General features: G+C 42.6%; 1 protein-coding gene across 2 annotated transcripts; it reads left to right on the top strand.

Annotated features, from left to right (window-relative positions):
* The first annotated feature begins 1,696 nt into the window (after positions 1-1,696).
* LOC101468418 (protein Wnt-5a) lies at positions 1,697-13,465 on the top strand. Of its 2 annotated transcripts, none has more exons than XM_004558885.3 (6): positions 1,697-1,711; positions 2,572-2,735; positions 5,430-5,578; positions 8,067-8,314; positions 10,726-11,018; positions 11,598-13,465. In XM_004558885.3, exons 3-6 carry the CDS (start codon positions 5,442-5,444, stop codon positions 12,054-12,056), a joined length of 1,137 nt encoding a protein of 378 aa, XP_004558942.1. In that variant the 5' UTR covers positions 1,697-1,711; positions 2,572-2,735; positions 5,430-5,441; the 3' UTR covers positions 12,057-13,465. The 2 variants fall into 2 exon arrangements, with proteins under 2 accessions (XP_004558942.1, XP_004558941.1); XM_004558884.6 differs by lacking the exon at positions 1,697-1,711 and adding an exon at positions 1,718-2,122.
* Positions 13,466-16,156: the final 2,691 nt, after the last annotated feature.

Raw genomic sequence — 16,156 nt, forward strand, 5'->3', positions numbered from 1 at the left:
ACAAGAACTGTGCAAACTGTGCGTGCTTCATCAGGGAGACCGCAGCGTGAGCACTGATGCTGGGGTTGCTGATAAATGTGAGTGCAACGACGAGTATTTTTCACAAGTTTAAAGTTGCCCCCCCACTAATGGCATCTACAACAATAGTTTCTTGCACTGCCTGAGAAAGATTTTTTTTTCCTTTTTTTCGGTTTTCATGGTCGACCAGTTCTCTCTCTCTCCCTCATAAACTCAGCCAGATGTTGCCCTTTTTTATCCTAGGGGGACTTGTGGGGAGGTAGGGGTAGTGAGGCATGGTGGTGCTGGGTAGCGGTGGGGGTGGCTAAGGATGTTTTAAAGTGTTCTCTGACACAGTCAGAAGTCTCCAGCATTCAACATGGTAACGCTGTGAGCCAAAATGCCCAGGACTCAATGCTGTCACAGCTATGAGGACACAACACTATTACAGTCCTACACTGTGTGAAAACAGCCAAAAACCTGTCTGGCAAAGATAAGCATTGTTAATATTAAGTCTCAATATATAATCAGATTCAGCTTTCAGTTACACAGTGTGTGGTGTGAAAACTTGATGGCTACTGTTAGATCACGTGGTGACTATGGGACTGGAATCTGTATGGCAGCTCTCACTGGTCCAAACAGGGCAACAGCTCTGAAGTCCATCACTGCAAGAAAGGACTCAGACCGTTCAAACACACAACCTTCATCTACCAGGGAACAGTGGTAACCACTGCACCGCCACGTATAAAACATGTAAAAATATAGCTTTGCATCGTACTAAGTAGCTCATTTGAAAGAAAATACAGCTTACACTTGGATTTTGTCCAAGTGCTGTAAAAAACGTCACAAAAAAAGTTAGCTGGGAGCCAAATCAGGCATTTTCCATCACATAATGTAAAGGAAAGGCAGCAGACCTGCGAGATTGATGGCACTTAATTAAGGCAACTACATCAGTGTAATCATCTCCCCTATCAGTTAAAAGCAAGTCTTTATTTTGGTCCACAGCCAGATGTACAGGTGACTGTCTCCCTGCATTAATTTTAGCATTGTTTCTTTCACTGACTGTTATCCTCTCTCTGTTTCCTCAAACCAGGTTCTGTCCATCGCAATTGAAAACTACACGTCTTTCACCCTTGAATGGCCTCATTGTGTACATACTGAGTAATCTACAGTGTGACACATTAAAAGGATTGAACACTTTACGCTCAGACTGTACTCCGTGAAAAATATCGAACTATAAGCTGACAGATTCCTGCAGCATGTTTTGAGATAACGTACCATAAAATAATAATTATTATGCCTGGGAGCTATTTCTAATGACTGTAATGCTCACGGCCACTTAGGTGATGAGAGCAGCCTGTATAAGCACATGATATGGACCTGCTTGTCTTGATTTTACTGAGTGGTAACTCGATCTGCTGCCAGTGAAAATCCAAACGCTGCTCTGGTATGGATAGGGTAATAGCCTCGGGTGCTTTATAAGTTTGTTTTAGGTAATAGAGACGCTTGTTTTGTAACAGCCTGTTCCGCCCTTCTCTCTCTCTCTCCTCAATTCCAACTACGTTGAAATTCCTTGGTTGTTGAAAGTTGGTGACTGGAGGAAGAAAAGAGGGATTTGAGGAGAAATGTGAAGCGCATGCGCCATGTGAAGGTTTTGCTCCGCGCATCAATGCAGCAATGTGCTAGTTTGAGAGAGGAGGCGACTGGGGAGCAGGTGAGAGAGAGAGAGAACGAGAGAGGGGAGAAGAGAAAAGAGGGAGGGATAGTTTTTTGCACTTCAACACAGACGGTGTGGGAGGACGACGCGCTTGGAGCTTCAGAAAAGCCGCTGTCGTTCACACGCTGTGCTCTTTTCCTCCCCCTGGCACCGTGCGCGCTCGCCAAGCCGCACTGTTTGGAGATAGTCCGCGCGGAAAGTTTTTGGAGCATAAAGTCTGGAGCCGATCAATTAATGTTTTTATTTATTTTTTTCGGTGAGGCGGATGAATGACTTGCTTTTTTGAGAGTGGAGACTTTTAATTCGAGTTGGGGAATTGTCTTGAGTCGTTTTTGTTTTTTTGCGCAGAATGGAAGGTAAATTGACAAGTCGTTTGTGGCGAGGATCACCGTGTGGATCTTTCCGCAGGTAAAACGCGCCGTGGCGTGAGCGTGTGATCTGCTGGAATTAATTGTCTTAACATTTTTACACGTCTTTTTTTCTTCTTCTTCTTGTGGTGTAGTTTAGCTGGATTCTGGGACAGTTTTCCACTTGGACAGACAAGTTTCATGCTGCTTTTAATTAGAAGCGAATCAACAGTTAGGTTTCCGCCAGTGGCGCTTTGGGTTGCCGTAGGTGGTTGTATTTGTTAATAGGTACCGCAAAGTCACGCACTGAATCGTGAAAGGAAAGGACTATTTCCACACACTGTCACTAGATACTTTATCCATCCCGCTGCTTACTACCAGACTTTAAGCTGTTAAGCGCACGGAGCGCTTGCACTGATTTTTTTTTTTTTCCTCTGTGTGCGTCAAACACTAAACCTGAAGAACTCTCAGCTTTGACTCCCTGAGTTGCACTTTGTTCATCCCAACCAGGCATATCCCAAGAGATTCCGGGGAAAACGAAAAAAAGAAACTCCGGTACTTGCCTTGAGTGCAGCGGAAAAGGAAATCTTAAATCACCTGGCCTGCACTGTGATTATTGGTTTGATATCGTCTGCAGAGAGTGGATTACGGCTTCTAACGGGCTGTGCTCCCCGGTGAGTAGTCTATACGTCTCCTAGTTGACTCAGTTTTCCACCTCAGCCACAGTTTATCTTAAAGAGTGGAAAATTTGTGTTTCAGTGGGATGTTTTTGAACTTGTACAGGCTCTGGATGTGGACAAAAGTGCTTGACAGATGTGATGTGTGAAACATGCGCCCACCCCCCATTCCTATGGCCTGACAGCCGTTTGGCACTTCGCTATTGTGCAAACATTACATAAAAAGCACAGTATTTGTTAGAAATGCATATGATTTCTGCTTAAAAGCTTTTTAACGAACAGTGTTCTATTGTTAAGTGAACAGGCAGTGTTCTCTGCTGCTCTCAACTCCTTGTACCTGGCTCCCTCTCCTGGTTTTGTGTAAACATCGGGGCAGACAGGGAAAAAACGCTCATCATCTTGTCCTGTTAGATACACACAATATTTCAGTCATTAATGAGTGTTTATATGTTTAAAATAGATGCATTTCTTTTTTTTACCTCATACATTTTTCTTTCTCATTCTCCACCAGCCCGCGCATCCACACAAAAGAAGCCTAGCGTAACTCGTTTTATTCACAGTCAGCATCTGTCGACTTTAAGATGCACGTCTGACTGTAAATATGTTGTTCTTTTGTTTTTTTTTTTTAAATAGACCGGTCCTTAAATTAAGCATAATACAACTTGACTTTGAGCACACACTGGCTTTCCTTCACATTTTTCACCGTTTATTGTTGCTGAAACTTTTAAAACACAATGAATCCGTTTAATGATATTTTAAATAGTTTTTCCAAGCGTTTTAACAACACGAGACCAGAACGGGGTAATATCTAGGCCCGGGTTCGAGGTATTCCCAGCTCTAGTCTTAAAAGGCAGACTTTTTTTCTGCCCCTCCTATGCGTGCTCTCTCGGTTTTAGTGCCATATGGCTCTTTGAAATACCCCCGAAATTAACTTTGACTGAAGTACTGCCTGCTGCTTTATCATTCTAGCTGAAATTTGTTCATTTAGCTAGATACCACTTTGACTGACAAAACTCTGCAGTATAGCCATCAGTCACCGGTCACGTCCTATGAATACCTCGCTCGGGTCAGATCGTTTCCAAGGGTCACTGAACGCAGGATTTGCTTAGCTTATAAAAAAATCATATTCACATTAATAAAGTTAGTTTGTGCCGTCGATGAAAACAAAATGTACTCTTCTTTGTTCTGAGTGGATGAAACTCAGATGTGAATTGTCAGATCAATGCGCGCACCTACCGTGTAGCTCCGTGACTCAATCTGCCAAATGAACCCTGTGAGTCACCACCGCTGTTCAGCTGCTCCTAGCAAACTTTTTTGCCAAAAATAATATTTAATTGATTATCAATAAATTACTAATGTGTTTTAAAATATTTAAAAAAATCCACTTCCTTTCAGGCACAACTGCTCCAATTAGTGGTTTAAAATCAGTGTAAAACCGCCGCCCTCTGTGGATTATTGCTTTTAATTTATGTGGAGGAACTGCGAAGAACATAACTTCACCAACTATTACGAGGCAGCACGCAAACCAAAAGCACGTGTTCGTGTGTGTGTTGTGCGCGAGTGTGCGCGCGCGCTGGGTGAGTGATGGTGAACTTGGCCTTGTTTTTAATGAGTCTTAGGCAGGCCCGGGTCTCCACGACTCAACCCTGGAAAATAATGCAGCGTGACAAATTAGACTTGCTCTCGATCCCAAAAACTCACACACGAACAAGATGGAAGGCTGGCACATCGCTTTAACTCGCAAATTTAGGAGTAATTATTTGACCTAATTTTCTGCCAAAATGGCAACAAAGCTGTGCTGTTGTGCGCAGATAATTCACATTTTCTTTCTTTCTTTTCTTTTCTTTTTTTTAAATTCTGTGCGGTTTTCTTTGCGCAAAAGCTGCGAAGTATCCGGTCATCATCCCCCCGCCACCCGGCTGCTGTCAGATCCATTTTCAATTAATAAGTAGAAAAATTAATCTTAATATAGGCTAAATACATAAGGAGATGTCCATTAGGCCTCTGTCAGATTACACGTTTAATCGCCACTTTTCGTAGTTACGAGAAATAGACTTTACTTTTTAATTGTTCCATCTTTTTAAAAACAAAACCCGCGTTTTTCTTATAATTAATTTAATTACCCACGATTAAAAAAACGAATTAAAATTATTTGCTTTAAAAACAGTTTTATTATAGTTTTTCAAATAAACAAAACATTCTCAGCAAAAGAAAATACAGGCGGGTCTCCCAGAAATGTAAATAAAAGCGGAACTTGGAGCTATAGTTCTGTTTTATTTTTATTGGCTTAAAAAAAACAACCCCCGGTCCTTTTCGTTAAAATGCGCTAATATTTGTTAAAAATAAGTTTAAATTAAATTGTCTAACTAGCGCTTCTCAGTCTCTCTGTGCCTTAAAGTGAAATGTCTGGAATGTGTCTTGCGGGGTTTCATAGTCATCGTGTCTTCTCTGGCTGTGTGATTCACACTCTGATATGTTGCCAAATGACTGCTCTGCTGTGCAAGCAGTGATGGCTACAGGGATTTCATCACACACGCATGTAAATGAGATGTAAAATATACAGCAATCCAGCTGAGAGAACATTTTCTCTGCCCTTTTCTTTCCATAATATGCCCCAAAGTTGTGCATGAGAAACAAACATCTAGTTAAGCAGGCAGACTGACAAGTATCCTGTTCTCTGTTCTCCTTCAGATCACTGGCAGTATGAACCTGGGGCTAGGCTGTGTGCGTCGGCCGATTTGCTGGCCCTTTGGCAGCGTGTTGGACTCCAGACACTGTGTCTTTGCCCTCACACTCCTCACTCTCCTCATGCAGGTGGTGGTGGAGGCCAACTCATGGTGGTATGCAATAATTTTCTTTCCATATGCCAGCAATTCTGTGAGTCTTAATTTGTTCAGTGTGCGCCTTTGAAGTGTGTTTACTTGTCATTCTCTTTTCTGTCATACGCTAATTTGTAAATAGGACAGCGGCGCCTAAAAAGACTCGGCAAAAAGTTACATATAGGTGATACTGACTGTTTGTTTTTTTTAAGTGTTTATTTGTTGAGGCCTGTATATGTGTGATCTATATGGCATACTCTGTGTATACCATCAGCTTTGCAAGAAAACTTTCTCTCCCTTACTTTCTTTTGCCAAACCAAAATTATGAACATCGCAAAAAAACATAGAATGCTGTGGTTTCCGAGTCTGCGTCCAAATATTTGCAAATACGGTGTGTGTGTGTGTGTGTGTGTGTGTGTGTGCGCGCGCATATCCTGCTTCCGTTAAAAGAGAAGTCTATATTTTCAACACACCTAGCACTTCTGATAATCACAACACTTGACATCCAGTAGCTCTGTGTTTATACACTTGGTGAATATTTATTGTACCCAATCAGAGCTCCTGTTCAAGAACTTTGGACATTTAACCCAAAACTTCTTAGAAAATATTTTTATTTTCCAGTGGAGCAAATCAGAGCAAATAGTGACATACTCTGCTGGTAGAGTTATAGAAAAATAACAATGTAAACAAATAATTGTAAAGATTTTATACAGATACAAACTAATTAAGCTAAGTAGGAAGCTACATTAAAGTTGAAACAGCTCAAATTAGTCCTGCAGCTGAGGACTCGCACATTACTACACAGCAGACCCTGGAAAGGATGTTCACACAGTGTGTGTCTGTCAGTTTCCTTTTCAAGAGGACGCACAGGTGTGAGTGATTTGGAGTGTTGGAGTTGTGAGCGCGCTCATTGCATGTTTGTGAGACAGCATCAGACTGCACTAGTGTGCATGATTTATTTTTCTTCTTCCCCCTTTCTACTGTGTGCCCGTTTGTGTATATCGGTGTATGTTTCTGCGTATTCCCTCTGTGTTTCCTTGCCGCTGAGTTTCCTTAGTCTATCAGGTTACACTAGGGGCTAATTGTCTCTCTCTGGGGGCTCTGAGATGGGCCGCTCTAATTGTCCTGTGGCCTGGAACCAGATGCTCATACTGGTGTTTCCTCCTTCCTCACTCTCTCGCTCTGTTTTTGTGTTTCTCTTCCACAAAATTGAACGGAACAATTATTTTAGCTGAAATGATCTGGTGCTATAAGAAGTTACACGACTGCTGAATTTTACTCTTGCTCGGGTGAGCTGACATGAGGAAATGCACTTGAGAAAACCTATGAGAATTAATCATATCTGTGCTTTTATATATTTTTTTTGTAGTAAGCTACACATTTCTTTTAAAACACACCGGCCTACATACCGGTGTATTTGGCCGACCACATAACTTAAAGTTAAGATGGAAAAAAATGCACATTTTGAAACACACATGGAAATCCTTATATAATTCAGTTTGGAAAAAAATGTCCTGTTTTAAAATAAATGAATTTGTATACCTTCATTGGACAAGTAACATCAAAAATAGGTGCAAAAAGCACAAACTATACAACAACATTGTGGAATGATATCAGAAGTTGTGAGATTGTTTTTTAAATTAATATAAAAATACTAAGGTGACTAAAAATGTCCAAGGGTCATTTAAAATATGTACATGTTATTGTTGTCGTCTTGTTTTTTCTTTAAGTCCTGCGGGTAGCATTTGATTGTGAGAGGAAGGCTGTTCCAGTTCACTGGAGCTCCCGCCACAAAAATCTCCCACTAACCTCGATCATGGAGCAGTTAAACGCAGTTGCCCAGAGGATTTCAGAGACCTAGCAGCACAGGGGCAGAGAACTTCTTAAATACACCCGGGAGCCACCGATGCGTGGCTTTATAGGCACATAAAGAACCTTAAACTCATTCCAAATTCACAGTTTTAGCCAGCGTAGGCAATCTAGTAGCATCAACTCTTTCCTTATAACAGCTTTGTCTCTTTTATTAATTAAAAATAATAATATAAAGAACTGTAAAAAAAATTGTTCAACTCAAAAGTGATTACAGTGGTCGCCGCAGTCAGCCACTGGATGCGGGAGCGTGAGCTTCCGTTTGTCGGACAATAGTGGTGTGTTTTTAAAACGTAGCCCTTTATTTCCTTCATGCATCTGTGTTTTACTTGCGTTTTCTTTCTTTTCCTTTATCTCCTGACTGCTCTTCCTCTCGTCTAAGCTTCACTCGCTGTATATTCTTGGCTCTAAATGACTTTCACATCGACTGTCCTCTGACATTAAGAGTGTACAGGGTTTTACTCCACCTAGGAACTAACTGCACCTCCATTTCACTGATTAACATAGTTCCATCATCAATGGAGAGAACCCAATCAAGTGAAATCAGCTGCTGATTGCAGTGTTGGCCCAACAACGTGGATGCATTTGTTTTAATGACACATGACTGAAAACACTGCACTGTGTGTCCCCCTTCACGCAGGTCTCTGGCCATGAACCCTTTACTAATCCCAGAGGCTTACATCATCGGCGCCCAGCCTCTGTGCAGCCAGCTGGTGGGCCTGTCGCAGGGCCAGAAGAAACTGTGCCAGCTCTACCAGGACCACATGCAGTACATCGGTGAAGGTGCCAAGACAGGCATCAGAGAGTGCCAGTACCAGTTCAGACATCGGCGCTGGAACTGCAGCACGGTGGACAACTCCTCCGTTTTTGGACGGGTCATGCAAATAGGTAAGAGACACAGGCTGTATGACGTGCCGTATATTCTAAGAAACGCGTACACAAAGACACAGGAAACTAACAAAGATAACGCTTCATAACTGTACTCACCAGCATGTTGATATGCACATTTCCTGTATGTACCAGATATAACAGGGTTACTTAGATTTTTATATTTTATGTCTTTTTCTTTTCTTCTTTCTGAGTCACTGACCCTTTTTTATGTTTGTGAAAAGTGTGTGAAATGCATGAGGCTGCTGATGCTCAGCAGCTGTGTGGAGGGAATAGTTGGTGGGTGAGGTTGCTCGATAAATCACATGTGGCTTTGGCCTGCTAAACCAGCCCCCTGATATGGAGCAGGAGGGAGTCGGAGAATCTGCTTTCCCCCCTGATGAATGGGAGACAGTCTAATACACAAAGACACACATACACACGCAGACACACAAACTCTGGACTGTAGCTGACTCTGTGTATTTACAAGTAAGGGGAGTGCTACGAGTATATGGAGCGATATATCACCACGTCAGAGATTACATTGTCTGTTTGTCTCTTATAGAAAGTTCAAGAGCTTTCCAGTCCCTAACATCAAGTCCTGTTCTTGGGTCCTATCATTAAACACACATTGTTCCAGTTTTATTGGATGTTGGAGCAGCTTAGGATGCTAAATCTAAACGGGTCAGATCTTCCAGTTTTGGCCATTTTTCAAATTTATTTTTAGTTTGTCTTTAGTGTTTAGTTCAGCCAAATGAAACCAGTTGCAGACACTGGATGTGTGTTGTCCCACTAAGGAAATGTAATGAAATAAATTAAATTTTAAATGTAATGTTACCTTTTCTCTGGATGATCTACAGGACACATGGTCAGGAGTTTCTGTGGTGACTGTTTATTCAGAGAAGCGTTCCTCTTACTGTGTTTGCAGATGACTTTTCTAACGGGGACATTTTAAGGATAAGAGCTGAAACGGTTTGAATGGACATGTGTATGTCGCACCGTTTCACTCGTGTTGCTCGACCATTTAACGCGCTGTACTTCTGTGTGTAGCTTTTGACTCTGTTCTCGGTGATTCTGCCTGGCGTGTCTCTGGTCCTTACTCCCTTTCCACGAATTATTCTTCACAAGCAGCCGTTCTCCTCCCATTCCTCTTCTCCCTCCCACTTCCTCCCCAACAGTGATCCCATCTCAGTCCACCTTGGGCCATGTAAACATGTCCTCCCCTCTATAGCTGTCCATATGAAAGCCTGTCTTACTGTCTGCTGGCTTAGGACACTGCTGGTGATTTAAAGCATAGGTCCAGGGGGTGCCGGCGTGGCTGGGTTCAGACTCTTCCCTTGCATGGCTTGGCTAGCTCGAGGGTGGGGGACATTAGAAGGGCGGCAGCAGTGTGGGAGACGACAGTTTGTCTGTCTGCAGGCCCACCGTTAGGCCAGTACTCTCAGGCTGGATTAAAAGTTGTACTAACCTAATAAACCCCCCACCACGCTCTCTGATCACTAATGCTTCCAGCAGTATTTCCCACCTGGATCTTTCAGCCTCTCCAGGAGGTTTCTTTATTCATCTTTTCTTCCTTTTTGGAATATTAAGTGTGTTTCTTTTCTTATATTGCTTGTTTTGTTTCTTTTCCGTCTCTTTCTTGACTTATCGTTTCACTCGCCTTAGTTTCCCTCATCTCACTCTGTCCATATGTTATTGTCATTATAGCATAGTCTCTAAAGGTTTGCCCGAGCATGTATATGAGCTGTGCATTTTTATTGTGTAGCAGTCCTCGTCTTCAGTGTCAACACACGGCTTCATCGTTTGCTAGTCTGTTTCTTCTTTAGTTCTCTTGTGGCTTCGTACAGCGACAAAAACTGCTTATGTGCAATTTTCTGCCTTTTTTTTTTTTTTCTTTAAATCTTCGCTCTATAGAGGAAATGTTGAGGGTAGAAACAGTTGGAATTAATGTACAGCGGCTCCAGAGTCACTCAGTCGTGACAGATAAACTAAAAGAACCGTTGTCACGTTCAATTTGGGTGAAATGGCAGAGACTTGTTAAGAAGGATCTCTGTCACTGGAGGGCGCCGTCTTCTCTCTGGCTGAAGCCCAATAACAGCAAACCAGATTCCACTGTTCAACATGTTGTTGATGACGACCCTGCAGCGCTTGGCTGAAGTGCTCTGTAATCTTAAGTGTATGGTGAATGCTGTCAAATGACATCACATCTCAAAGTGCCATACACACACACACACACTTAAAGCAAACGATGGGGAGATCCACTGGCTACAGAAGACACGTGCATGCTTAACCTACAAAAATGAAAGCAGTGGATGGAGATCACTTTTCTTGTCTCATGGGTTGCAGTGTTTTTAAAATTGGGCAGCTTAAAACAAAATTTGGATCTCTACTCTTGTCTTGTTTCAAATGTCATGTGGTATTTGTATCTGCAGGCAGTCGAGAAACAGCATTCACGTATGCCATAAGTGCCGCCGGAGTGGTGAACGCCGTGAGCCGGGCCTGCAGAGAGGGTGAGCTTTCCAGCTGTGGGTGCAGTCGTGCTGCTCGCCCCAAAGATCTTCCCCGAGACTGGCTCTGGGGCGGCTGTGGAGACAACCTCAACTATGGCTACAGGTTCTCCAGGGAGTTTGTGGATGCCCGTGAGAGGGAGAAGAGCTTCCCCAAAGGCTCACACGAGAATGCACGGCTGTTGATGAATCTTCACAATAATGAGGCAGGACGGAGGGTAAGATGGCCGAGTCACATGCACGTGCACGCACAAATCTTTTATTATTTTTTTAAAAACAAGCAGAGAGACGTGTATATACTTCACGCTTCAAAATTAGACCAACCAGAGCTTGAAAGGCTTTTTTTTTTTTTTGTTTTTTAAGTGAGATAGTCCAGTCCAGGTCAATCAGACAGGTTTCCACTGATCATCTGTGTAACAGCTCCATCTGATCCCCTGAGGCTTTGATCTATGAAAAGATGGAGTCACTGCAGACAGCTCTGGAGTTTCTTTTCCTTTTAAAACATCTTGAAACCACCTCAAAGGAATCGTAATGCCAGATTGGCGGGCTGTACTCTTTCAAGGAGGACAAACGAGTGGACATCACTGCACCCTGGAGCACCCTGCACTTTCTGTCCTTTTTAGCAAAGTGATGCCTCATGAGATCAAGAGCAGCACATTATTCAAATATTTATACAGGCAGGGTGAATTTACAGCACGAAGCATGTGGTCAAGTTTCTTTTCTTTTTTCCGTTTTCTGAAGAATAATAATTATGCAACCTGTTGTTTTTGTTTCTCTCTGATCTTCTTCTTCTCAAGATTGTGTCAGACCTTGCCCACGTGTCCTGCAAGTGCCACGGAGTATCAGGTTCCTGCAGCCTGAAGACCTGCTGGCTGCAGCTGGCCGACTTCCGCAAGGTGGGCGATGCACTGAAGGAGAAGTATGACAGTGCCGTAGCCATGAAACTCAACTCGAGAGGAAAGCTGGTGCAGATGCACAGTAGGTTCAACCCTCCCACGAACCATGACCTGGTGTACATCGAGCAAAGTCCAGACTACTGCTTGAAGAACCAAAGCACAGGCTCTTTGGGCACAGTGGGGCGGCTTTGCAACAAGACCTCAGAGGGCATGGATGGGTGTGAGCTGATGTGCTGCGGCAGAGGTTATGACCAGTACAAGGCCCAGATAGTGGAGCGGTGCCACTGCAAGTTCCACTGGTGCTGCTACGTCAAGTGCAAGCGCTGCACCAAAGTCGTAGACCAATTTGTCTGCAAGTGAGAAGAAGAGTGTTGCCTGTGTGTATTTGCTTGCAGATAATGGGCATAAATCTGTGTGTATTCATGAGCAGAGGAGCTGAACACAGAGAGAATGGAAGAAAGAAACTATATAAATTATATTTATAGAGTTAAACAATTATGCCATTGCAAAAAGACTTAAAAAATCATGTCCTCAGAAACTGAGAGTATTGTGAAATATTTATTTTCAGATTGTAATGTTTTATTTTGGCCCGCTCATCAGCAGAAAACTTAAATCTTTCAAGTGCCTAAATCTGGCTGGAAATTTTATACCACGGTTCCTTTTAACTGTTTTTTGTTTTTTTTTGGGGGGGGGGTTTAAACCACAGAAAAAGCCATTTTTCTTGACTCCGTAGAGGAAATGGGTCACAACGTTTTAAATTGGACTGTGCCTTTCATAGATGAGTAAGGTTTAATTTTTGTGGCATAATTGACAAAAGGTCCTATTTTGTTGTTTGGAGAGCGACTATAAAGAGGAGAACGTGTGCTGTAGTCTATGGATGTGTTTTTCAAGGGCCTGTTCCCAGACCAGCCTTCACATCGTTGCTGAAGTCTGCTTGTCCCCCTTCACACATACAGTAAGGAACACTGTCGGTTTGTACGAGTCCTTGGAGTACAATGGGCACAAGAAGAGGGCTATTTCGGGGATCGGGCCATTTTGACTAAGCTGTCCCTGATGCCTTAGAGTTCCCCAGGTGCTGCAACAAGCCCTCCATCATTATGCACTTTGATACAGAGGCTTAAACATGTCTGTACGTGTCTGTTCAGCTGTTATCGTTATATCAATATTATAGCCTTCAATGTTTCCATATTACTTCAAATTATCCATTTAACATTATTCTACAATACTTAACACGGTTTAAATATATATGGGCAATGTTGTGGTTACAGTGGAGAAATATTCTGTGTATATAGTACGTCTATCCAACAAACCAATCAGTAAACTGTATTTATTTTCCTAAAACAGATCCTCGTTTTAGCTTTCAGCAGAAAAGCATCATCTTCATAACAGACCAGTGATGAGGCAGGCATCCCAAAGTTCACTTTTTAAACTAATTCTCACTAATGCGGCTCCTCACTGTTTTTGCAAAAGGGAAATGCACCTTATCGTCGTGGAACCAAGTCATGCTCGTGCTTGGCTTTACTCTTACACACATTGTATCACAGGTGTTCAGGTTACGATGCTGCCACAGGTTTCCAGTACCACTCACTTACCTTCTCACTGTCCCTGTGATGATTCTCGCTAGACAAACTATTTCTACCAATCCAACTATGTATATTTATAAGCTTGAGGTTTGTTAAACTTAATGTGCTATAGCAAATATTTTGTTATTTTTTACAAATTGGCTCAATGCTCTACTTTGTTTCAATAAATACCGAGTGTAAAACCAACGAGGAAGTATTTTACTCAGTCTTTAATGTTGTCTGTGCCTCCTTGAGTTTTTTCTTCCTTTAAATAAAGATTCTCCTTCTTGCATATACAGGGTGGGCCATTTATATGGATACAGCATAATAACATGGGAATGGTTGGTGATGTTAAAGTCCTGTTTGTGGCACGGTGTATCCATATAAATGGCCCACCCTGTACATTACTAAATGCACATGCCAAGAACGTATTGACACACCCACTGGACACTTAAAGTACATCTTTCTATATCTGGGTTGGACACCTTTTGCCTTCAGAACTACCTCATTTTTGCACCAGTTAACAAAGTGTTGGGAACCTTCCTCAGAGATTTTGATCAATATTGATAAGCTGGCATCACACAGTTACTGCATATTTGAGTCTCCCATTCCACACATCCCAGAGGCTCTGTTGCTTTGAGGTGTAACTGTGGCTTTTTGAGTACCACAAACTCATTGCCTTTTTGTTTTTAGAAATCAGTTTGCAATAGTTTGAGCTTTGTTATCCTGCTGGGAGCAACTTTCAGAAGATGGACACGATGTATTATATGTAAAGGGATGGAGATGGTCAGCAACAATACTCAGGTAGGCTGTGACATTTAAACTCTAGTTGGTACTAGTGGGCCCAAAGTACTAGGACACACCATTACACCATGACCAGCAGCTGATCCACTCATTCATGTAGTTTACATCAGATTCTCAACCTACCCTATGAATGATGCAGCATTTGAATCTTTTATTGTCCAATTCTGGTGAGCCCGTGTGAACCGTACTCACTTTCTTGTTCTCAGATGACCGACGTGACGCCTGGTGTGGTCTTCTGCTACTGTAGTTCATCTGCTTCAAGGTCTTACTGCATGAGTCCTCTGGCATTTTCACCCAGAGAACTGCTGCTCCCTGGTCTTTTTCAGACCAGTCTCTGTAAGTTCTCTGTAGATGGTTCTGTGGGAAAATCCCAGCAGATCAGCAGTTTCTGAAATACTCACACCAGCCCATCCGGCCCAACAACCACACCACATTCAAAGTCACTTCTTTCTGATGCCCACTTTGAACTTCAGCAGAGCTATCTGTGGCTGCATGCTTAAATGCATTAACTAGCTTCCATGTGATTAGCTGATTAGATATTTGCATAACGAGCAGCTGAACAGGTGTATTTAACAAAGGAGCTGGTGAATGTGCCTTTGGTGAAACGATGTCTTTTAAACCGTCCAGGTTCAAGTTGTTGTTGTGCTTTTCTTTTGAAACATTAACTTCCTGCTATTCGCTCTTCTCACCCACGGGCAGATTTCATGACAATCAAACCCACATTGGATGACAGCTGTTTCAGGCATGTGGTGCACAAAAGCATTTTGTTTGAGAGGTCTGGAAGATGGCCTGAAGATTAGGTGTCTCCCTGGAGGATGGTTGAGGTTGTATTATAAGTATTCCTCAACAATCCAGTGACAGTGGATCAGTTAATGGAATGATTAATCACATTTTGTCAGGAGAATAAGACGAGGGGGATTTCAATGTGGGGAAATTGGGATGTCTGGAATAAGACTGGGTCTTGTCAGAGACTACTGGTGCTCAAAAGCAGACGCGGAAAACAGGAGAGAAGATTGGGTAATGAGAAATGGGGGATTACATGAGCATCGAACAAGAGGGGAGTAATAGGAAGAAGGTTGTGAGAAGAGAGGCTCAAGGGAGAGGAGGAGAGAAAAAGTGCTTCAAGTAAAGTAGAGCTGAAGGACTACCATTACTGTGTAAACGCTCCTGACATTGACTAATATTTACACTTGTAAAATGATACAGAGTTTAGGAGCACATCCCATATGTGACCTTGTCAGTTAGCCCGGTGTGTATGCCTGCACAGTTGCATGTGCACCCATCTGAGCAAACACTGCTAAATCATGAAAAGTGCTCACATTGAGTTCACGATGGGTGTCACACAGGTCAAAGGCAAGAGGGAAAGATAGAAGGTCAGCGTTTGAAGAGCGAGACTGTAAAATCTAAAAGAAAAAAAAAAGGCTCCAAGGAAATCAAGCCAAGCAGGGAGGTTTTACATTTTTGAAACGTCTGTCAACAGATGGTTTACAAGGCTATGAAATCACCCTTCAACTCTGGGTTTCATATGTACATGAAGGCCAGGTCATCCTGGACGAGGTTTCTGCAGCATGAGTGGCTGACGTCATACCAGCAGGACTCTTCTAGCTGGAGTGTAAACAGAAATCCAGGTGTGCAGCTGCCTGCGCAGGTACAACTTAACGGATACGCTCAGACGAAGAGGAGCAGATCTTCCAAGTGTTCAAACATTTGATTCGTCTGATTTTGGCAGCCCTCTCTCAACCTGCCCCCTTTTCTGGTAGAATGACAGTTAATGCGGGTGACTACATAAATATTTACATATCAGTTCAGTGCAGAACAACACAGTCACCCCCCCCCCCCCCCTCAGTTGTGGTCACAGGGTGATAAGGTGCGATTTGGGTTTTGCACACACAATTAAGCACTCATTGCAGGAGCTCTTTGTAGCTTCACATGGCATATTTAGATGATCCAAACCCTCACAATAGCGTGTCTTAAGTATATCTCACATTGCTCTCATATTTTCCTCCCTTTAATCTTGCAAAAAATAAACAAACATGTTTACAGATTTTTCCCTCAAAAGAAACATTGACGGTTTCATATTTTAGAAATGTTGAA

Source organism: Maylandia zebra, linkage group LG20, assembly GCF_041146795.1.
Source record: "Maylandia zebra isolate NMK-2024a linkage group LG20, Mzebra_GT3a, whole genome shotgun sequence".
Classification (NCBI taxonomy): domain Eukaryota; kingdom Metazoa; phylum Chordata; class Actinopteri; order Cichliformes; family Cichlidae; genus Maylandia; species Maylandia zebra.

Bases quoted from the DNA above. Each gene is read 5' to 3' on its own strand.
- LOC101468418 (XM_004558885.3), top strand. From the start codon at position 5,442: ATGAACCTGGGGCTAGGCTGTGTGCGTCGGCCGATTTGCTGGCCCTTT. The intron at 5,579-8,066 runs GTATGCAATAAT...CCCTTCACGCAG, and splicing joins GTGGAGGCCAACTCATGGTG to GTCTCTGGCCATGAACCCTT. The intron at 11,019-11,597 runs GTAAGATGGCCG...CTTCTTCTCAAG, and splicing joins ATAATGAGGCAGGACGGAGG to ATTGTGTCAGACCTTGCCCA.